This window comes from Amblyraja radiata, chromosome 6 (genome assembly GCF_010909765.2).
Source record: "Amblyraja radiata isolate CabotCenter1 chromosome 6, sAmbRad1.1.pri, whole genome shotgun sequence".
Classification (NCBI taxonomy): Eukaryota; Metazoa; Chordata; class Chondrichthyes; order Rajiformes; family Rajidae; genus Amblyraja; species Amblyraja radiata.
This window is the reverse complement of record NC_045961.1, coordinates 52,947,746-52,972,625: the sequence shown is the minus strand read 5'-3', so window position 1 is coordinate 52,972,625 and position 24,880 is coordinate 52,947,746. Positions and strand designations below refer to the sequence as shown.

Genomic DNA, 24,880 nt, shown 5'->3' with positions numbered 1-24,880 from the left:
AGGGCAAAGCCTGGAAAGTGACAAGTGGATACAGGTGAGTAGATACACCTGTATTCACCTAACACCAGGGTTTGTACTGTCCACCACCTCTCTTCCAGCTTTCTCTCCCCGCTACAATCAGACACAACATTAACAATATCAGCAGCTCAGTCTCTCCCCTACTCCAATCCATCTGTAGAAAGGTCCTGACCCGAAAACGTGAGTAGATACACCTGTATTCACCTAACACCAGGGTTTGTACTGTCCACCACCTCTCTTCCAGCTTTCTCTCCCCACTACAATCAGACTGGAAGAAAAGTCCCAACACAAAACATCACCTAATGTTCTCCAGAGATGCTGCCTGTCTCGCTCTTACTCCAGCACTTTGTGTATTTTTTTGTAAACCATCTGGTTTTTTTGTAAACCAATTTGGTGAATCTACTTTGCACCACCTCCAATGCTACTGCAACTTTTGTTAGGTAAGGGGACCAAAACTGTTCACAGTATTTCAGGTGATGTCTCACCAAATTCCTCAGCTCAACACACGAGCCCACGACTGGATGGAGAGAGGAATCACTCCGACTGAATGCCTCGCCAGCGGGCACGACCTCCCATGGCCAACCTGGAAGACCCTCAACAGATTACGAGTGGAGCAGGGGAGGTGTAAAGCACTTATGAAAGCATGGAACTACCAGGCAGAAGACACATGCAGCTGTGGAGCAGTACAGACAATGTCCCACCTACTGGAGTGTGACGACGCCCCCCAGTGCAGCCCCCAGGACCTGGCTGAACCGACCCGACCAGCTGTGACCTGCGCCAGATACTGGCAGAACGACATCTGAGATTGCAACGGACTCGAAGAAGAACCAAATTCCTGAGCAATTACAGTCAGAAACTCCCCATTTTTAAAGTCCAACCCTTTTGCAATGAGGACCAAACCAAAGGATAAATTCCTCTGATAATAGAATATGAGCTGGATTCAAGATCAACCAAAATATTTAAAAGCGAGATATAAATAAGTATATTGAAAATAATGGGGAAAAGGCAACATTTAATTTTAAAAGGATTGTGGTGTCACATCTGATAATTAATGGAATGAATTAATCAAATAGCCTATTGCATATTTCAGCTGAATGCCAGCCAACCTTGAAAATGCCCAGATGGAAATCATTCCTGTCCTCTCCTTCCCCCCTCTATTCGTTAAACTTGATTCACAAAATGTTGGTATGCTTCACAGCCTTCACGGGCCAACTTCCCAAAATCACGAGGGAGGAGGATATTTAAACTTGTACCCTTTGTGCATAAACTGAAAGCAACCTACTTGCACTCACTTCCCACATTAAAGCAAACATTATTACTTTACACTTCTCTGTAATAAATTAGAGATTAAATTAACAGTCTTCAAACATCAAGTCTGAGCAGAAAAAAGTTACATCCACATTAGGTATGCATGCATTTTTCTACGAATGCAAATAAATGCCTCTTTTGTATCAAAGAGTAAACATAGAAACATAGAAATTAGGTGCAGGAGTAGGCCATTCGGCCCTTCGAGCCTGCACCGCCATTCAATATGATCATGGCTGATCATCCAACTCAGTATCCCGTACCTGCCTTCTCTCCATACCCTCCGATCCCCTTAGCCACAAGGGCCACATCTAACTCCCTCTTAAATATAGCCAATGAACTGGCCTCGACTACCCTCTGTGGCAGAGAGTTCCAGAGATTCACCACTTTCTGTGTGAAAAAAGTTCTTCTCCTCGGTTTTAAAGGATTTCCCCCTTATCTTTAAGCTGTGACCCCTTGTCCTGGATTTCCCCAACATCTTTTTTTTTTTTTTTTTTTTTTTTTTTTTTAATTGTTATAGAATTTATTTGTTATCTCTGTCATAGTAATCTTAGCAAAAAAACATTAATTTAATTACAATAATATTCCACTCTTGAAGAGGTTTTGTAGAGATCATCCGATGAAATTAATAGTCCGTGGAAAATATGTCAGTGCAGGGCTGTTCAACGGAAGCAACATCCAAGGAGGTGCAATGTTCCTTACACCATGATCTTATTCATCCTCTTTGATTTCATAATTATGTTTGATGTGTTTCCAGAGTTTCCCGTGGTTGATGTGCTCAAAGATCATATCCCCGGCCTGGTCGAAAACCCTCTCGAAGACGACGGCGCCCACCACGATGGAGAGCGCGAAGGTGGACGTCCTCTTGAAGAGCAAGTTGTAGACCTTCCGCACCAGCGCCATCTTGTCGCTCAACGATTTCCCCAACATCGGGAGCAATCTTCCTGCATCTAGCCTGTCCAACCCCTTAAGAATTTTGTAAGTTTCTATAAGATCCCCTCTCAATCTCCTAAATTCTAGAGAGTATAAACCAAGTCTATCCAGTCTTTCTTCATAAGACAGTCCTGACATCCCAGGAATCAGTCTGGTGAACCTTCTCTGCACTCCCTCTATGGCAATAATGTCCTTCCTCAGATTTGGAGACCAAAACTGTACGCAATACTCCAGGTGTGGTCTCACCAAGACCCTGTACAACTGCAGTAGAACCTCCCTGCTCCTATACTCAAATCCTTTTGCTATGAAAGCTAACATACCATTCGCTTTCTTCACTGCCTGCTGCACCTGCATGCCCACTTTCAATGACTGGTGTACCATGACACCCAGGTCTCGCTGCATCTCCCCTTTTCCTAGTCGGCCACCATTTAGATAATAGTCTGCTTTCCTGTTTTTGCCACCAAAATGGATAACCTCACATTTATCCACATTATACTGCATCTGCCAAACATTTGCCCACTCACCCAGCCTATCCAAGTCACCTTGCAGTCTCCTAGCATCCTCCTCACAGCTAACACTGCCCCCCAGCTTAGTGTCATCCGCAAACTTGGAGATATTGCCTTCAATTCCCTCATCCAGATCATTAATATATATTGTAAATAGCTGGGGTCCCAGCACTGAGCCTTGCGGTACCCCACTAGTCACTGCCTGCCATTGTGAAAAGGACCCGTTTACTCCTACTCTTTGCTTCCTGTTTGCCAGACAGTTCTCTATCCACATCAATACTGAACCCCCAATGCCGTGTGCTTTAAGTTTGTATACTAATCTCTTATGTGGGACCTTGTCGAAAGCCTTCTGGAAGTCCAGATACACCACATCCACTGGTTCTCCCCTATCCACGCTACTAGTTACATCCTCGAAAAATTCTATAAGATTCGTCAGACATGATTTACCTTTTGTAAATCCATGCTGACTTTGTCCAATGATTTCACCACTTTCCAAATGTGCTGCTATCCCATCTTTAATAACTGACTCTAGCAGTTTCCCCACTACCGATGTTAGACTAACTGGTCTGTAATTCCCCGTTTTCTCTCTCCCTCCCTTTGTAGCTTTGACATCACTAATGTATAAAATGCTGCTCATTTCCTGAAGCTGTCTCATTTTGATTCGAGTTCATAACAGGTGCAATATACCTTAGACATCCTAAAGTTGTATTTAATTTAAAATCTGATTTAATTTTTTTTGCCAGGGATAAAATCTCTGCACTTCCAGATTTGAATGCATGCTCTTTTGTGCTGAACTCTGCAGTTCTTCACAAATGCCTAATCAACAGTATAATTTGGTTTGCTTGATTAATCAATGTACTTCATAGACAATAGCCTGAAACTGGAGTTAGAATTTAATATAATTGCAGGCCAAGTCTCCGAGATCCTACACTGTCAGTACAGCAGGCATCATCCATGTTTGTAGTATCTTCAATGAGTTATAGAATTCTGCATAAATCACTTGTCTCTAATAGGCTAACATAACATAATATTTTGCTTGGAATGCTAAATAGATGAGCAATCAGATTTTAGATGTGTATACCTATAAATAATTCAATTTTATACTAATAACCCGCTGTACAATGTTTTCCACTTTACCTACAGTGCATTCAGAAAGTATTCAGACTCATTCATTTTTTCCACATTTTGTTACGTTACAGCCTTATTCTAAATTGGATTACAGCCTCAAGTCTTTTTGGGTCTAACGCTACAAGCTTGGCACACCTGTATTTGGGCAATTTCTCCCATTCTTCTCTGCTGATCCTCTCAAGCTCTGTCAGGTTGGATGGGGAGTGTCGATGCACAGCTATTTTCAGGTCCCTCCAAAGATCTTCGATCAGGTTCAAGTCCGGGCTCTGGCTGGGCCACTCAAGGACATTCACAAACTTGTCACGAAGCCACTCCTGCGTTGTGCTTAGGGCCGTTGTCCTGTTGGAAGGTGAACCTCTGCCCAGTCTGAGGTCCAGAAAGCTCTGGAGCAGGTTTTCATCAAGGATCTCTCTGTACTATGCTCCGTTCATCTTTCGCTTGATCCTCCCAGTTCCTGATGCTGAAAAACATCCCCACAGCATGATGCTGCCACCACCATGCTTCACCATAGGTATGGTATTGGCCAGGTGACGAGCGGTGCCTGGTTTCCACCAGGCGTGACGCTTGGCATTCAGGCCAAAGAGTTCAATCTTGCTTTCAACAGACCAGAGAATCTTGTTTCTCATGCCTTTTGGCAAACTCCAAGCGGGCTGTCATGTGCCTTTTACTGAAGAGTGGCTTCCGTCTGGGCACTCTACCATAAAGGCCTGATTGGTGGAGTGCTGCAGATATAGTTGTCCTTCTGGAAGTTTCTCCCATCTCCACAGAGGAACTCTGCAGCTGTGTCAGAGTGACCATTGGGTTCTTGGTCACCTCCCTGACCAAGGCCCTTCTCTTCCGATTGCTCAGTTTGGCCGGGGGGGGGCAGCTCTATGAAGAGTCCTGGTGGTTCCACAGTTCTTCCATTTAAGAATTATGGAGCCCACTGTGCTCTTTGGGACCTGCAATGCTGCAGATATTGTTGTATACCCTTGCCCAGGTCTATGGCTCAACACAATCCTGCCTCGTAGGTCTACGGACAATTCCTTCATCTTCAAGGCTTGGTTTTTGCTCTGACATGCACAGTCAACTGTGGAACCTTATGTAGACAGGTGTGTGCCATTCCAAATAATGTCTAACCAATTTAATTTACCACTGGTGGGCTGTAATCAAATTGTAAAAACATCTCAAGGATAATCAATGGAAACAGGATGAACCTAAGCTCAATTTTGAGTGTCATAGCAAAGGGTCTGAATACTTATGTAAATGTGATAATTCAGTGATTTCTTTTTAATTACCCTGCAAAAATTTCTAAACACCTGTTTTCGCTTTTTCATTCTGGGGTATTGTGTGTAGATTGATGATTTAAAAAAAAAAGAATTTAATCCATTTAAAAATAAGGCTGTAATGTTTCAAAATGTGGAAAAAGTGAAGGGGTTTGAATACACTGTATTTCAGAAGTCTGATTATTTATTACAGTTTAAGCAGATACAGGCCTTTCGGCACATAGAGTCCGTGCCAACCAGTGATCACCCCAAACACTAGGACTATCCTACACACTAGGGACAATTTACAGAAGCCAATTAACCTACAAAACCGCGTGTCTTTGGACTGTGGGAGGAAACCAGACCATCCAGAGAAAATCCACGCGATCACAGGGAGAACATACAAACTCCATACAGCACCTGTAATCAAGACCGAAGCTGGGTCTCTGGCACTGAAGGAAGCAACTCTACTGCTGCGCCATAGTGCGCCCTTAAAGACCCTTTAAGATTTTAAGACAAGATAGGTGACATTTTCAAGATCAAATGAAACAATGTTGATTTGTAGCTTACGATTTATTGCTTTGCAATGATCGCTCTGTCCACTGTCATTTGATTGGTTGCTTGATACGGATGACAGACTTGAACTTCTGACAAATCCAAAAGCCATAAGCTTAGCTGCCGGCAATCGAGAGTAACCAGGGGGACGAAGTCCAGAGTGCCCAGGTTTGGGTAGACTTGATCTTTGCACAATAGGTATTGTGTTTTTCTTCTGTTCCACTGAAATACAGAAAACGAGAAAACCATGTTTTTATTCTGAAAGATGAACTGATATAAACTCAAAAGTAATCCACAAAGCATCAAAGAACAGAAATCCATATATTGGAAATTTTCAGAATGCGAGTATCAATCATTGTCACTTGAAAGTCTGTCAGTCGTTCCATTAGAAGTTATTGTTAGAAGATTCTCAAAAGAATAAATCACAACAATATGAAAACATGGCATAACTGAAAGTGATCTATGATCACTTCATAATGCACGTAATTATATGTTTATAATTTAAGTAACTGCACATTAATGATTATATAGTGAGAAATTAGATAATTTTCTGAGGTCTTCACAAAATGGATGCACAGCTGAGTACAAAATAATCTACCTTTATTATCACACACTCCAAATATCATAAATTCTGTCAAGTACACTTCATATCATAAAGGAATCCCAAAACACTTCAGAGCCAATTAAATGTTTTTGAAATGCAGGAATATAGGGCAAGCAAACTGCACGACAATTCCACAAAAAGCAACATGATAAATAGCTAGATAAAACTGCTTTGATGGGTTTGATTAAAGAGAAATATTGGCCAGAACATGCAGATAATTTCTCTGCTTAGCTCTGAAGTGCTTCATTGAATCTTTAGAAGAGAACAATTTTATTTATTGTTCAAAATATATTCAATAATAGCATCCATGAACATGAAACACCTGGATGAAATAGTTGGAGCAACATTCTTCCTCTCTCCCTTCCATACCTTCGGAATTTCGTTGAGTGGAGACTGGTAAAATTGTCCACCCATTAATCAGATCCCAACAGAAAGAATTCACCTGCAAGTCCCCATGGCAGTCTGTAGAGACTCCAGCTCCAAGCTGGGGAGTTCTGAAATCAATTTGATTGTCTGTATCTGGAAAACGTAAATAAAACAGCAATGTGATGGATGTTTATGTAAATCATGTTGTGTCTTGGGTCTATTTGTTTGTAATGTATGGCTGCAGAAACGGCATTTCGTTTGGACCTCAAGGGGTCCAAATGACAATAAATTGAATTGTATTGTATTGTTGTATTGTATGTCCTGCAACCAAACACACCAGGATCTTGAGGAGACATAGACTTCTGCAAAACCAACTCAAATTCTTTGCCCAATCACAAAGTAGCAACCCCTTTCTCTGACAGCTCATTCCATCATCTGTTGTGCAAAAACATGTCCCTCAGGTCTCCTTTAAATTATTCCCCTCTCACCTTAAACATAAACCCTCTTGTTTTAGACTCCACTACCCTGGAAAAAAGACTGAGACAATCCATCTTATTTATACCCTCATAATTTTATAAACCTCCTTCCTACCAAGGAAAACAGTCTATCCAAGCTCTAGAACTAGTTATCTAGTCCTAGCAATATCCTGTAAATCTTTTCTGTACCCCCTTTAGTTTAATCATAGCCGTGTGTGAAATGTACAACTGATGAATAGAAATTCTGAATCAATGCTATAAGATTGTTCTGTAAGACAAAATTGTTGGCCAGGTAGACTGAAATAAAGGACATAAGATGGCTGCTGACCAGGCTTGCTGGAACAGGCTGTAAGGAGGGAATACACAATGTCTTGCAGTTACTGCGTAGTCATGAATAAAGGATCACAGGCCCAGTCTGACAAGATTGAGGAATACACAACTTGCCAGGAAGACTAAGGGATGTACTGATCTGAGATTATGTGTGGTTCCTCTATCATCTCCTTATATGTACCTACTTGGTTTCCTGTATTCTTCGTACGTGTCGGTTCTTTGATCGGGGGAATGTGGGAGGTGCTAAACGGTGGCATTAACATATAAAGAGCTTTGCAATTAAGGGCAGTCAGCTTGACTCTTTGCTAGGTTGTTAAACCTGTGTGGAGACTCCTGCTCAATAAACGTACGTTTAAAGTGACCCCGGTGCCTGGTCGATTATTGTCGAAACAACCGATGTGAGAGAAAAACGTGAATCAACATTTGGTGTCAGAAGTGGGATGTCAACCAGAGACTGATCGAGCCGGCGAGTGAATCCACTGGGCGACGGGATCGATGTGAAGGGTGCGCAGCCAAGTGAGTAGATTTAGTTAAATCTCCTCTTGGTCCTTCCTCTTATCCCGGCGTAGCAGGGTAATTCGCTGACTTGCGTCAGTTGGTGGGACGACATCCGAACGTTCCGGTTGTGAGCACTGGGATAGGGCCGTCTCGAGGATTATCCTAGTCTGATCGAGCGGATAAAACACCCCGTAGAGGGGGACCGTAGACGGTATATAAGAGGAGTGCACTGGGTATAGGAAGTTAACTAGTATTGAGACGTTAACTGAGACCAAGGTACCCCTGTATCTCACAGAAAGTCCACTTCAAAGTGACTGAGTGAGATACGGCGGAACCAAGGACTCTAGGTTAACCCTGAAAGAGTTAACAAGTATTGAGTGTTAACCGAGACCAAGGTACCCCCGTATCTCACAGAAAGTCCGTTTTAAAGTGGCCGAGTGAGATACGGCGGAACCAAGGACTCACGGTTAACCCTGAAATTTTGTTGTGATATTTGTGTAATAAAGTTAACTAGTATTGAGATGTTAACTGAGACCAAGGTACCCCCATATCTCACAGAAAGTCCACTTCAAAGTGACTGAGTGAGATACGGCGGAACCAAGGACTCTAGGTTAACCCTGAAAGGGTTAACAAGTATTGAGTGTTAACCGAGACCAAGGTACCTCCGTATCTCACAGAAAGTCCGCCTTAGACTGGTTGTTAAGAGAGGAAATCCTCCACGCGAAGGTCAGGAATTGAAGTGACCGAATGAGATACGGCGGAACCAAGGACTCACGGTTAACCCTGAAATATTGTGTGTAATAGTATGTTTAAAAATGGGTAATGGTATGGACACCAGTGGTCACCCAGACCGGCCATTACATCAGCTATGTTTCTTGCATCCAGAAATGGAGGAGACCTTTAGGCGTATGTCGGGAGGACTCATTCATAAACTGGGGAAGGATGAATGGCCTGAAGAGGGTTCCAAGGATATGGGTGTGTTATCAAGGGCCCAAAGTGTAATATGGAGAACGGATAAAAAATATATATATAAAAAGGCCATTCAGTTGTGGATCGATCATTGTAACAAAGAAAAGGCACGGTCTTTAACGGCCAGTTGGCAGAGTAATGCCTTGAAACTAGGAATACCCCTGACCGAGGGGGGTCAGGAGAAGTCAGTGACAGTATTAAAACAAGAATGCAGGCATGCAAAGGAAAGTAAGGATCGTCAGCAGAGAGAGAGACAAAATAAGGCCAAGATAGATAAAGACTTACGTAAGTCGGTGGCTGGCATAGATTTGGGAGGTGACGACGAGGAGGAGGTAGAGGATTATCATTGGGGAGTCCGTGGAGCACCCCCGCTGAACCAGCCGCATCCCATTGCCAGTCCAGTATCTGCTCCTTCAATTCCCGCTACCCGATCCAAGATTAAAACTTGTCCTTCACAGATACCAGTTTCCAAATCTCCCATACCCTCGCTGAACCCCAGAAGACGGTCCCATTCAGGGGAGACCACCGGGAAGACAGTTATCCCTAGTGCCCCCCCCCCGCAGGCCGACCCCCTCCGTACTCACCTGGTGCCCCACAATCCACTGATTCCGTGGGAGGTAGAACTAAGCTGAACCCCTGGACCAAAGCCAGAAAGAATGTGGCACAGCGGCGAACTCAATCGCTCTCCCACAGTATACATGTGACCAGATTGCCACAGGGCTTTGTAAACTCACCGACCCTATTTTCTCGTTGTCTGCAACAGCAATTACAAAACCTGCAGTTACCTGAGGGGTCTGCATTGATCCAGTACGTCGATGACCTTTTAGTGGCCAGTGAAACGGAGGAGCAGAATAGGGAACCTATAATTTTGTTGTTGAACTTTGTAAAGACATTGGGGTACGTTGTGTCCCCCTCCAAAGTACGTCGGACAAAAGGAGGTGAAATTCCTCGGAGTCATAATCTCAGCAGAAGGCCGTCGCTTGGACAAGAGCCGCACTGACCCCATTTACAGAACAGCACCCCCCACGTCAGCCAGGGGAATGTGACAGTGGCTGGGAATGATCAACTACTGCCGTCAGTGGATTCTGAATGTGGCCCTGGACATAAAGCACCTGATCCCTTACACCAGCGAGGAAAGTACCTTTGTATTGTCAGGTGAAGCCTTGACAGCGTTCAATAATCTACGAGAGGCCCTGCAGAAGGCTCCTGCGCTGGGGCGACCCCTGTATGATAGACCTTTTCAGCTCTATTGTACCGTCCTGGGCGAATGTGCCACTGCGGTTTTGACCCAGCTGCATGGGGATAAGCATCGACCAGTGGCGTATTATTCATCCAAGTTAGACCCTGTGGCACTGGGGTATCCCCATTGTACACAGATTCTGACAGCGGTATACAATAGTCTTCAGTCGGCAGCCAACCTGACTCTCCAGCAGGACACTACCGTATAATCCTCCCACTCTGTGACCGCCCTACTGGGACAACTCCAGACCCAGCATTTGACCTCAGCCAGACAAAATAAATATGAGATCTACCTGTTGAATAATCCCAAGCTATAGTTCCGGCACTGCACTATTATCAACCCCGCTGCGTTTCTCTGTTCTCCTCCTGACCCCCTCGCTCCATGCGACCATAACTGCTTGGAGGCTATTCTCGCGGATACCAGTCCGCGCCCTGACCTTAGCGATCAACCTCTAGCCTCTCCAGATTTGATCCTCTATACCGATGGAAGTTCGTCCATCAACGAGCAGGGACGCTGTCTGTCAGGCTTTGCGGTAGTTAAGCAAGATGGAACCTTGCTGGATTGTGGCAGTTTTGACCCACAGTTTTCAGCTCAGCAGGCCGAGTTGTTTGCCCTCACCCGAACCTGTGTCCTTGCAGAGGGGCACTCCGTCAATATTTACACCGACTCCCGATACGCATTTGGAGTCGTTCACGATTTCGGACAGTTATGGAAAAACAGGGGATTCCTTACCGCGACGGGCCATAAGATTGCCAATCAGATCCTGGTCTCTGACCTGTTGAATGCTATCCTCCTGCCCTCTGCGGTAGCCGTAATTAAATGTGCAGCCCACACGACAGGAGATTCCCCGGTCCAAATCGGTAACAGGTTGGCTGACGAAGCGGCTAAGTGTGCTTCACGCGGTAGATTTAAAGTGGTGGGTAGTATGATGAGGCAGGTGAAAAGCCTTTATATGGGCTCGTCTGAATCTGAGAAACCTATGCCAACCATAAATGATGTATTGCTCTTACAGGGGGACGCCTCTGCTAATGTTATAATGGAATGGGAGCAGCTGGGCTGTCAGAAGGCTGGTTCCGGATTGTGGCTCACGCCGGCCGGACAGACCTGTATGACAGACCAGTTAGCGACCTGGGTCATTGATTGCCTACATCTAGCCACTCACTGTGGGGCCACCTTGCTAGTAGATGCTCTCTTACAGGCATGGTGGCATCCTCGACTTAAGGTTTTGGCAGCCCAAACTAGTGCACGGTGCCTCACCTGTGCGACACACAACCCTGGTAAAGGAGTTGTCTGCCAGACGGGTCGTACTCCATTACCTACTGCTCCGTGTGAAACCTTACCGATGGATTTTATTGATTTGCCTAAGTGTCAGTGTTATAAACATGTACTTGTTATTGTTGATGTGTTTTCTAGATGGATTGAAGCCTTTCCAACCACTGATTGCACTGCTACGGTGGTGTCTATTTTATTACGGCAGGTTGTTCCTCGCTTTGGGGTTCCAAACACCATCAGTTCGGATAACGGCCCTCACGTTCTTTTCTTTTTCCCTCCCTTGTCTTCACAGATACAAAATAAATCGCTAAGATGAGGGTCTTTGTGGCATTAATATGTGTGGTGACCACTGCAGGGTTAATCGGTTTTGGCTGGAAATGGACAAAGCCTGAACATGGACGGAACGAACGAGGAAAGAGAGGGGAACGAGAAGACTCCAATTTATTCATCCAGGCACACAACGAGCTATTCGGGAAGGGGCAGGTGGTTTGTTATCCACAAATGACATCAGTTACCTCCCTGTTTACCCCATCCCCTGCATGGGGCAGAACCGAACGATTGGTGAAGTGCCAGGGAAAAGAAATGGTCCCTGTCAAGCCCGTCAGCATCGACTATGATATGCTTCTTGCTCCACCGGCCAACTGCTTACCGCTACCTAAGAACAATAATCACTCCTACGACAATTGCTATAATGGATCTAGGATGGCGTCAAGAGCACCAGCTAGGCCATGTAACTTCACCACCAATAATGACAACAGGCAATATGAAAATTGTTTTAGTAACCAAGGACACGGGTGTATAGTCATAAATGTTAAAAATAACCTCACTTGCGCTCTGCAAGGGCCCGTTCACGGCTCCACATGTAACCTTACCTATAATGGAGTTCAATGTAAGGTGTCTAAGGACTGTATCCCTGTAAATGCTGGATTTCAGTTGTTGTGTGGATGGGCTAACGGGACCCATCTGACAGTAGGATCCCATCACCTGCCAATCCCCAGTTATAGCAATGGGATCGGTGAAGCATGGAGGGACTGGTCTGGAGGGGGAGAAGTCATTAATACCCGAAGGGGCTGTACTGGATCATTATATACGGAGGAAGGATATTACTTCTTCTTTAATGGGAAAGGAACCAATGTCCTAAAACCCCCTTTCCCCAAGAACGTGGCAGTTGGAGCATTGGTGCCAACCACGGTACCTTGTCCCGAGCAATGGACTAGACCCATGGCTCGGGTTCGTCGAAGGACAGTGTCAGCCGAGTTTTGCGCGCAATGGAGAAATCCAGGGGTCAGGGGAGCTACCCACGGACATGCCATCGGATGGGGATTATTAAGCATGCTAACCATGGGAGGATTGGGTGGAGGTGAAGCAGCCAAGAACCGAAATTACCTTGTTTGCGGCCTGACAATTCTAGGCAATGCAACAACTGGAGCCTTGGAGGCAGTAAAAACCCAGATGGCCGAAATGAGGATGTTTTCCCTACAAAATAGATATGCGCTCGATTACTTATTGGCTAGAGAAGGGGGGACCTGTACCATCATAAAAGGGAAATGTATGATGGGGGTTCAAGACAGGACTAGCAACATCACACATCACCAGAAAGAGATTACCACCTTTTTGGATGGAATGAATGAACACCAGGGATGGGGGATTTGGGAATTTATAGTAGTTACTTGCTTATTTGTGGGGATTGCCATTGTGAAATGTATCATAGCCCGATTAATGGTGGCCTTATTGGGCTTGGGGACCACCCCCGAGGAAACTAAAAATTCTGTACGAATGATGATCTTACAGCGTGAGCAGGAGAAACTGTTACCATTCCCCAACGACAGCGACAACGATGAAGTGAGTGAGGAAGGAGAATTGGGGGACAAGGGTCGGACGGTCCAAGAAGCCTTGGCCAGGGAACTAGAAGGTTACGAGATTCGGCGAATGGGACTTTTAAATGGACTATGAGTGTTGCCATAAGAATGGCAAAAAGGGGGGAATGATGAATAGAAATTCTGAATCAATGCTATAAGATTGTTCTGTAAGACAAAATGGTTGGCCAGGTAGACTGAAACAAAGGACATAAGATGGCTGCTGACCAGGCTTGCTGGAACAGGCTGTAAGGAGGGAATACACAATGTCTTGCAGTTACTGCGTAGTCATGAATAAAGGATCACAGGCCCAGTCTGACAAGATTGAGGAATACACAATTTGCCAGGAAGACTAAGGGATGTACTGGTCTGAGATTATGTGTGGTTCCTCTATCATCTCCTTATATGTACCTACTTGGTTTCCTGTATTCTTTGTACGTGTCGGTTCTTTGATCGGGGGGAATGTGGGAGGTGCTAAACGGTGGCATTAACATATAAATAGCTTTGCAATTAAGGGCAGTCAGCTTGACTCTTTGCTAGGTTGTTAAACCTGTGTGGAGACTCCTGCTCAATAAACGTACGTTTAAAGTGACCCCAGTGCCTGGTCGATTATTGTCGAAACAACCGATGTGAGAGAAAAACGTGAATCAACACAACCGTGGAGGGAAATAAACAATGGTTGGACAGAATTATGGAATAAATGATTTAAAAAAAATTTAAACAGAGCAACTTCTGTGGTTTTTCAATATCTCAAGAGTGTTTTACAGTCAATGAAGCTCTCATGAAAAGCAGTCACTGTTGTAATGGAGTAGCATGGCAGCAAATTTCCAGAATGCAATTTCCCACAAATTGGAATGGGAGAACTGCATAATTCATTTTAGCAATGTTTTATGATGGTTAAATATTACCATGACAAAGAAGTGTAACTCAAGCATCTCCTTAGATCTTAAAAATAATGTTAGGATCTTTTACATTTACCTGATGGGCCTTGGTTTAACAATTCATTTGAAAATCAAGCACTTCCTCAGCATTGTACTGGGAATATCAACATTCTGATTCTGATTCTGATTCTGGAATAGAACTCATACCCACAGCCTTCCGATTCAGAGATGAGCCACAGCTGATTCTCATTTTAAACACCTGGCTAGAATTTGATGAAATGAATGACTGATAAATGTTAATTGAACAGTCAGTTTGCAGGGTATTTTCTAATTATGTACTTCCCTTTGTTGTTATTTTCTCTACTTCAGTCTAAAGCAATTAATGAGGCTTGCTAACAAATTAGCTGCAGGCACCACAGCTAATTAAAGTAAAATAGTGATGAATCAAAGGCCTGAAATACGTTCTTAGATTATGAGCTCATGGGAATGAAACTGTTCTCTGTTGCGTTCGTTGTTTCAGAAGTGTGAGATATCAACATGGGATCTACATTGTGAGCATATTTGTGGTGCTAGTTGTGCTAAATGGCAAAGTTAGTATGTTTTTTTCTGCATTCCCAACAGATCCATACAGGGCAGTAAGATCATTCTATTAATAGCACATGACCATGATGCAACAGTGATCTGATGCCAGCGCTGCAACTTTCGGACTCAATGCTCCAGCTAATATCCTACATTAAAGAAACATGTCTGAACATGTATTCAGTAGCAAGCGGCCTCCCTTGCCACTTATTCTCCCTCACAGCAATCCTCAGTGCACACACCACCCATCATCAGTGTTCATAGAGACCAGCAAGCCAATGTCATCGATTCAGCAATTTACACAAATCCCACATCATTCTCTACACATTCCTATAAACTACCTAAAATTTTACCATTCACATACACTAGACAATTTACAGTGGTCAATTGAGTTATTAATCTGCACGCCTTTGGGATTGGTGCAACTGGACAAAATCCACATGGTCACAGTGACAACATGCAAGCTCCACATATTCAGTACTATGGGGGTATTGGGGGTGGGTATTGACATGGATTGAGAACTGGTTGGCAGACAAGAAGCAAAGAATAGGAATTAACGAGTCCTTTTCAGAATGACAGGCAGTGATTAGTGGGGTGCCGCAAGGCTCGGTGCTGGGACCCCAGTTATTTACAATATATATTAACGATTTAGACGAGGGAATTAAATGTAACATCTCCAAGTTTGTGAATTTAACAAAACTGGGTGGCAGTGTGAGCCGCGAAGAGGATGCTTTGAGGCTGCAGGGTGACTTGGCTAGGTTGGGTGAATGGGCAGATGCATGGCAGATGCTGTATAATGTAGATAAATGTGAGGTTATCCACTTTGGTGGCAAGAACAGGAAGGCAGATTATTATCTGAATGGTGTCTGATTAGGAAAAGGAGAGGTGCAACGAAGCCTGGGTGTGCTTGTACATCAGTCACTGAAAGTAAGCATGCAGGTACAGCAGGCAGTGAAGAAAGCTAATGGCATGTTGGCCTTCATTGTGAGAGGATTTGAGTTTAGGAACAAGCAGATCTTACTGCAGTGGTACAGGGCCCTGGTGCGACCAAACCTAAAGTATTGTGTGCAATTTTGGTCTCCTAATTTGAGGAAGGACATTCTTGCTATTGAGGGAGTGCAGTGTGGGTTCACCAGGTTAATTCCCGAGATGGCGGGACTGACATATGATGAAAGAATGGTCGACTGGGCTTATATTCACTGGAATTTAGAAGGATGAGAGGTGATCTCATAGAAACACATAAAATTCTTAAAGGATTGGACAGGGTAGATGCAGAAAAAATATTCTCAATGTTGGGGGAGTCCAGAACCAGGGGTCACAGTTTAAGAATAAGGGGTAGGCCATTTAGGACTGAGATGAGGAAAAACGTTTTCACCCAGAGAGTTGTGAATCTGTGGAATTCTCTGCCACAGATGGCAGTGGAGGCCAATTCACTGTTTATTTTCAAGAGAGATTTAGCCCTAAGGGCTAAAGGAATCAAGGGATATGGGGAAAAAGCAGGAACGGGGTACTGAGCAGCCATTATCATATTGAATGGCAGTGCTGACTCAAAAGGCAGAATGGCCTACTCCTGCACTTATTTTTCTATTTTTCTATGTTTCTAGAGGTCAGGATTGAACCCAGGTTGCTGGAGCTGTGCGGCAACTCTATTAGCTGTGCCTCCAATGATTAAATATATTGTTATGATCCATTCCTGTGCCAAGTACTGCTGAGCTTCATCTTAACTTCAGGCTTCTACAAAAATAATTTGCTCTCTGAACCTCAGCAATGAGTAACACACAATGTTACTAACATTTCCATAAAGATGTCTTTACCCAGTCTGCCCACTTGCCGCAACAATAAATGCAATCTTCCAAAATGACTAGCAGTTGTTAGGGTAATTGTGGTAATAACTTTCTTCCAAAGTGGAGCTGGAAATATTTGGAACAACTTTCAAAAGCCTAAGGGAAATCACACATGTTCTCTCTCCTCAGAAAGCCAACTTCTTAATCCCTAGGCAGAGACCATGAGACTTGGAGAAATTTGAGCTTTGCCATGGTTACAGGCTTCCCACAGTGCAATTTGGTAATAGTTGCACATATTGTTTTAAAGGCATTATCAACAAGCAAGATTTTCATTGTAGCTGTACCTCACTGTGCTTGTGGATATGACAATAAACTTAAGTTTAGTTTGCACGATTCCATAACAGAACTGTTGTTTACTAATTCTATATATTCAACATCAAGCAAATCAATGCACACTATCTTAGCTGCAATAATCATAGGTTTATTCGTGGCATTGCAATATGACAGCAACATTTGAATCACTGTACCAAATAAAAGAGTTGCCACTGAATTAAGACAGCTGATGAAGGCATGCTCGTGATTCTGCTTCACATTCACACACATGCAGTAGCTACCATGCATTTGAATAAAATCATACTGCCACACCAAATGTAATAGAGAAGATAATTCACACATTTAAATAATGCTTTCACCACTTAAAACTACTAAAGGGCTCTGCAATACTTTGAAATGTCAGTATCCGAGGCCTGTGGGCAACCTTGTCATCATCAGGGCGAAACACCTGGTTGCAGCTTTTTGGTGGACTGACAAGAGAAGGAAGGAAGGGATGAACATTTGAAAAGGGGGATTTTCCAGAAAGTGCCTTTATATTCAAGTTGCCTTTAGAATTTATCTGAGTGCAGATCCAAAAATCACAATACCAACCACAATGGTTGTTGGAAGGTTGCTACCTCTCACAGCAGAGAGTTCTGGAAGGTAACCAAAACCAGCTTCATGCCAGGTAATATTGGCTTTAGATGGCATTTTTGTACTTTGGGTACAAGGCTGCTCTAGGCTGGACCTGGCAGGATCAGAAAGGTTACATTCCATGGGAATGTAACATTAATTACGTAAAGATGATTAAAATATTAATTATTGATAAAAATATTGAATTTATCCAAGAAGTGTAAATTCAGGCAAGACTGAGACAGCAGTAGGAATTCATACATTGAATGTAGATTTTAAGCGCATGCACATATTCAAAAACCTCAATGATCTATAGTTATGTCACACATTCTGCTTTTTGTTAAAAAATTTACACACCCACTTTAGAATGTTAATTGGCCAGCACATGAAAGGAGCTATCATTGGCCTGAAGGAAAAGCATATAAATTATATATCACTCACTCACTCAAATCGATTTAATTTTATTATACACGTATTTCACTGTTCGGATTGTCTGACCATCCTAATACTGACTTTAATCAAAATTTAAATTACAATCCCTTTGATGACATCTGTAGATGTTTCCCACAAGCAGATTTATTCAGAATTTCCAAAATAAGTACAGTGAAAATTTATTATATATTTGTTCTTTGTGACGTGCTTGTTCAATGTGTCTGTAAAGCTGCAACAAGAAAGAATTCTCATTTTCACCCTACAAACAGCCTACCATGACCTGTTTCCTTTATCATCATTACTTTTTTGCATATCTTTCATTTATTATTCCTTAACTCTCCACATCACCGTCTATATCTCTCATTTCCCACATCCCTAACCAGTCTGAAGAAGGGTCTCGACCCGAAACGTCACCCATTTCTTCTCTCCAGAGATCCTGCCTGTCCCGCTAAATTACTCCAGCTTTTTGTGTCTATCTTCGGTTTAAAGCTGCATCTGCAGTTCTTTCTTACACATTTTGTTGTTCCATGTTGTGGTACATAGAACAATTAAACATTCTTATCAGCAATATATTTGTGAGAATTATGCCTCAAAACTGCTTAGACATTTGCTACGGACCTCATTATTGCAAAAACAGACAGACAGGGAGGTTTTGGACCAACTTGGCTTGGATGCCAAAGCTACATCCAAACAAAGAGAATGTGTAATAAGATCCATATATAATGTGCACAAGCATAACACTGAAATTATGAGAGTAGCTTTATGCTGTCGCCTGGGCTTGCACTTGCATCCCAAATATACAACAAAATGGAACCCATGATTTAGAAAACTCTACCCTCATACACAAAGGCTTTAAACTAACATTCACAACCCCTAGGACATGTCCTAAGAAGAGGTATAGAATTGCTGTTAATTCCAACATTTCCTGAGGTTCGGATATTTGGCCCTGAAGTTCTCATGTGCCATTCTTTTGATTGATTTCTGGCATATGTTTATACATTCATAACTACTAATTTAATGCCATTTTATTCTGCTAGCAGTCCATTTGACACAAATCTATATAATTAAAAGTTTCATCTTGACCACTTCCTATCTGCGCTGTATATTGATTTTAGAATACACGCTGCCATATATCGCTATGATTTTTGGCCATCTTACTCACAGTCCTCCTCTGCTGAGCAGGCCCCGAGGATTCTTCCCATCGATGAAAAATAAAAAAGTTATGAGTGTTTAAAAAAAAAACTTGAGATCCTCTGGCCTGCCAATCACTGTGATGAAGGTACGCTCCTTCCGGGGGGGGGAGGCAGGACTATAAAACCCCGGCTGCCTGGACGTGACTCAGTCACTCTGCAATGTCGCGAGGGAGAGGCCACGACTCTCATTCTAAGCTGTGAATCAACTGAACTGTGTGTCTGCAATGTACTTGCAATAAATTAGATTAGATTAGATTAGATTAGATTCGTTTATTGTCATTCAGACCTTCCGGTCTGAATGAAATTTCGTTTCCCTGCAGTCATACATATAATTAAAATAGACAAAAACACACAATCAACACAAATTTAACATCCACCACAGTGAGTTCACCAAACACCTCCTCACTGTGGTGGAAGGCAAAATCTTAAAGTCTCTGTCTCTTCCCTCTTTGATCTCCCTCTGCGCCGAGGCGACGGTTCAAACTCCGCTGCTGCTGCCTCCGCCACAGCTTCGGGGCCGAGTCGGGTCTCCGCTGCCTCCGCCACAGCTTCGGGGCCAAGTCGGGTCTCCGCTGCTGCTGCTGCCGCCGCCACAGCTCCGGGGCCGAGTCGGGTCTCCGCTGCCGCTGCCGCCGCCACAGCTTCGGGGCCAAGTCGGGTCTCCGCTGCCGCTGCCACTGCCGCCGCCACAGCTTCGGGACCGAGTCGGGTCTCCGCTGCCTCCGCCACAGCTTCGGGGCCGAGTCGGGTCTCCGCTGCCGCTGCCACTGCCGCCGCCACAGCTTCGGGGCCGAGTCGGGTCTCCGCTGCCGCTGCTGCCGCCGCTACAGCTCCAGAGCCGAGTCGGGTCTCCGCTGCCGCTGCTCCCACCGCCACAGCTCCGGGGCCGAGTCGGGTCTCCGCTGCCGCTGCTCCCGCCGCCACAGCTCCGGGGCCGAGTCGGGTCTCCGCCACAGCACCGAGGCCACCATCTCCGCCATTAGGCCTCGGCGCAGACGGAGACGGGTACGGGGAATACGACAGAAAAAAAAGTCGCATCCCCCGAAGGAAGAGACCAAAACATGTTTCTCCCACCCCACCCACACACATACACAATTTAATAAAACAAAATTAACTAAAACATGACAAGGAACAAAAAGAAAGAAAAAAAAACAGACGGACTGCAGGTGGGCCGCAGCTGTTAAGCCAGCGCCGCCATCTTGGAGCGTAACATAAATGGCTTGTTAGCCCTTAATGACAGTGCCATGAGTTGTTTGGCCTGCTGCCCTGCCTGAGCTTGAAACTGCAATGTTTTATTAGGTCCGACTGTGTTTGGAAGGAATAAATGCTTTATTAGGTCTGACTGTGTTTGGAAGGAATAAATTCTTTATTAGGTACGACTGTGTTTGGAAGGAATAAATTCTTTATTAGGTCCTACTTTGTTTAGTCCAAATTTCGTGACTTCCGCTTAGTGGACAATTCTCGCTGATTGCGTAATTTCCGGTGAGTGCAGAGGTCGCGCTGATTGCGTAATTTCCAGTAAGTGCAGAGGTCACGCTGATAACGGAAGTGCCGCTGACTGCGGAAGCCCCAAAGTGGAGAGGCCGCGCTCAGCCGTGTGAGTATTCAAGAAAGTTTACTGCAATATATATGGTGTGTGAGTCAGTGAGTGTGTGTGTATGTGTTTGTGAGTGTGAGTATGTGTGTGTGTGTGTGTGTGTGTGTGTGTGTGTGTGTGTGTGTGTGTGTGTGTGTGTGTGTGTGTGTGTGTGTGTGTGTGTGTGTGTGTGAGTGTGTGTGTGAAGCTGCCAGCCCAAGAATCGGCACACAATGTCCATACTAGCCCTCTGGAAACCAGTCCCTTCGGCCTTCAACATCATGCTAGCACTCCAGAAAGCCCCCGACCAGCAATATTGGAATTGGTGGAGAGGTGGAATATTGCGTTGGGGGACCAGCCCTCCCGTGTGAAGCTGGGACCCAACGGGTCCCACTTAGTCCAGTGTTCAATAAATATGGTGCACTACTCCTCAATCAGTAAGATCCTAATATTTTTATGTCCACACTAGTAATCTCCACACATGATCAATATTTGTGCCACAAACGCTTGATTTTCCCCATAAAGAAAAAAACTATTCACGATTCATTGCGAGCTGTTCTTCTAAATCTTGTTTCAGTCAACTCAGTCAGGTTCAAGAGAAGTCTGCAGTTAGGGCTGCCTGCCTCTTCTTCTAGTTGGGAATGGTGCAGAACCCAGAGAGTGATACAAGAAAAATAAGTTGTTATATAATATTAAAAACAGCTTGAAAGGAGAACATTAGGAGTTATGATTGGTTTGGTTATTTGACCGTTCAGGCTATTCAAGCTGTGTTTAAGTCATAATCTAGAGTTTGTGGCAGAACAGCTGTTCTTATCCCTGGTGTCATCTGTTCATTTTCTAAAAATAGTCCTTCAATTTAAAAGGAATAGTGCTATTTCTGTGAGCCCAAAAATAAACTTGCATTTAGGTTTTTGATAACTCTGCATGTTTTCTGACAACTATCTGCTGCATTTTAGTTTATTGCTGATAAGTGTGAGGTGCTACATCTTGGCAGGACAAATCAAAATAGGAAATACATGGTAAATGGTAGTGAATTGAGGAATGCAGTTGAACAGAGGGTTTTAGGAATAATTGTGCACAGTTCCCTGAAGGTGGAATCTCATGTAGATAGGGTGGTAAAGAAAGCTTTTGGTGTGCTGGCCTTTATAAATCAGAGCATTGAGTATAGAAGTTGGGATGTAATGTTAAAATTGTACAAGGCATTGGTGAGGCCAATTCTGGAGTATGGTGTACAATTTTGGTCGCCTAATTATAGGAAGGGTGTCAACAAAATAGAGAGAGTACAGAGGAGATTTACTAGAATGTTGCCTGGGTTTCAGCAACTAAGTTACAGAGAAAGGTTGAACAAGTTAGGTCTTTATTCTTTGGAGCGCAGAAGGTTAAGGGGGGACTTGATAGAGGTCTTTAAAATGATGAGAGGGATAGACAGAGTTGACGTGGATAAGCTTTTCCCACTGAGAGTAGGGAAGATTCAAACAAGAGGACATGACTTGAGAATTAAGGGACAGAAGTTTAGGGGTAACATGAGGGGGAACTTCTTTACTCAGAGAGTGGTAGCTGTGTGGAATGAGCTTCCAGTGAAGGTGATGGAGGTAGGTTCGATTTTATCATTTAAAAATAAATTGGATAGTTATATGGACGAGAAAGGAATGGAGGGTTATGGTCTGAGTGCAGCTAGATGGGACTAGGGGACAATACGTGTTCGGCACGGACTAGAAGGGCCGAGATGGCCTGTTTCCGTGCTGTAATTGTTATATGGTTATTCAATAAAAAATAAAATAATCCCTTAAAGGGAGGTAGAGTTCATTTAGAAATAGACAACTGCACCAGCCAGATGAATAGTACAGCTATATCTGAGGCTGGGTATCCCATGTGAGTGAATCATCTCCAATATTTTATTGTCATATGTCCCAAACAGAATAATTACATTCTTACTTGTCATGAGGAAAGCAGAATACTCTCAGTTTGCTTGGATGAGTTGAGCTCCAAAAATCCTCAAGCAAGTTTACACTATACAGGGCAAAGCAACACGTATAATTGGTTTTGCAGTCACCACCCTGAACATTAATTCTCTCCACTATCAGTACACATCGATTGCTGTATGTACCATCTCCATGAAGTGCTACATTCTTTCACTGAGACAGCAACCTTTAGTGTTAGGGCAGCAGGTATACCACCACTCTAAGTCACACACCATCCTGACTTGGAAATATATGTTATTCCTTCATCGACATTGCATTTAATCCTTAGAACTCTCTCAACTGTACAATTGGAGTACATTCAGTGGAAGTACTACAGAGGTTCACAAAGCACCTGTCACCTTTTCAAGAACAATTTAAGATGACCAAATCCCCAAAACATTAAAAATACTGTTAGAACTGAATGGCTCTCAGAAATGTTCTCATCAAAACAAACCTGGAACTTTCACTGGAGAAGATGGCAATAAGGAATGTTTATAATGAAATCCCCCAAGTAGAGCTGGTCAAGAGAAATCATGACAGGTGATTTTGATAAATATAACCTCTATAGCATGTTGCTCAGGGAAACGTATGAGAAGGAAATTATTTGGAAAAGTAAGAATGCTATTGAAGACAATGATAAATGTCCACTGAAAGCAAAGAGTATGCACACAAGTACTCAAACCACCGAATGTTATGTAATTGCAAAGCAGCCTTTCATATTCAGGGCAAAAAGGACAGCTCATATGGATGTCTCTAATGTTTCTACTTAACATTCACTTAGTTTTCTTGCTCTCTTTCAAAAAGAAAAGGCTAGACATAACCATCACAACACACAGTAAATTAATGGTAAATGAAACAGCAGTGTAAACTCCAAGTAGCAGTCTGCCAAATAAAGGGAAACAGAAATGTCATGGAAGTAAACTGTCTGGGAAGGAGATTTAGATTTTTGTTCTAGTTTTGCTTTAAATTTTACTTTTAAGCATTCAGCAAACTCTAAAGCATGCATTTGCTTAATTTCTCCAAGTCACTACAGAGCTCCTACTTTGCTGTGCATAGGCATTGATTGAATAACCATATAACAATTACAGCACGGAAACAGGCCATCTCGGCCCTTCTAGTCCGTGCCGAACACCTTACTCTCACCTAGTCCCATCTACCTGCACTCAGACCATAACCCTCCATTCCTTTCCTGTCCATATACCTATCCAATTTATTTTTAAATGATCAAAACGAACCTGCCTTCACCACTTCCACTGGAAGCTCATTCCACACAGCTACCACTCTCTGAGTAAAGAAGTTCCCCCTCATGTTGCCCCTAAACCTTTGTTCCTTAATTCTCAAATCATGTCCTCTTGTTTGAATCTTCCCTACTCTCAATGGAAAAAGCTTATCCACGTCAATTATTACTCTTTCCTTTCAGCCGAACAGGGACATAAAGATTTTGTACTCTTAAAATGTCACCTATAAATGTCCTCCATTTCTCTACTACATTCTTCCCATAAAACAAAATGTCCCAATTCACTCCTTTTAAATCCTTTCGCATCTCCTCAAAGTTAGCCTTTCTCCAATCAAAAATCTCAACCCTTGATCCAGTTCTGACCTTCTCCATAATTATATTGAAACTAATGGTATTGTGACCACTGCACCCAAAGTGGTCCCCAACACATACCTCCGTCAACTGACCTGTCTCATTTCCTAACAGGAGGTCCAGCACTGCCCCTTCTCTAGTATGTACCTCTATGGATTGCTGCAAAAAACTATCCTGCACACATTTTACAAACTCCAAACCATCCCGCCCTTTTACAGAATGTGTTTCCCAGTCTATGTGTGGAAAATTGAAATCTCCCACAATCACCTTGTGCTTATTACTAACATCTGCTATCTCCTTACATATTTGCTCTTCCAATTCTCGCTCCCCATTAGGCGGTCTATAAGTGTTGCTACACCTTTCCCATTTCTCAGTTCCACCCAAATAGCCTCCCAAGACGAGCCCTCCAATCTATCCTGCCAAAGCACTGCTGTAATATCTTCCCTGACAAGCAATGCAACACCTCCACCTCTTGCCCCTCCAATTCTATCACACCTGAAGCAACAAAATCCTGGAATATTTAGTTTCCAATCACAGTAATCCTGCAACCATGTTTCACTAATCGCCACAACATCATACTTCCAGGTGTCAATCCAGGCTCTAAGCTCTTCCACCTTTCTTACAATGCTCCCAGTATTAAA

At 43.5% G+C, this 24,880-nt stretch overlaps 2 protein-coding genes across 2 annotated transcripts in view; both read right to left on the bottom strand.

Annotated features, from left to right (window-relative positions):
* The window catches only part of LOC116974418, a 271,724-nt gene that overhangs the window by 64,296 nt on the left and 182,548 nt on the right, over positions 1-24,880 (bottom strand). The window contains exon 5 of the mRNA XM_033022844.1: positions 5,705-5,911. Coding sequence (XP_032878735.1) covers positions 5,705-5,911 — 207 coding nt within the window. The remainder of the gene's footprint in view (positions 1-5,704; positions 5,912-24,880) is intronic.
* Positions 1,832-2,243, bottom strand: LOC116974422 (cytochrome b-c1 complex subunit 9-like). Its single transcript, XM_033022846.1, has one exon. It carries the CDS (start codon positions 2,224-2,226, stop codon positions 2,035-2,037), a length of 192 nt encoding a protein of 63 aa, XP_032878737.1. The 5' UTR covers positions 2,227-2,243; the 3' UTR covers positions 1,832-2,034.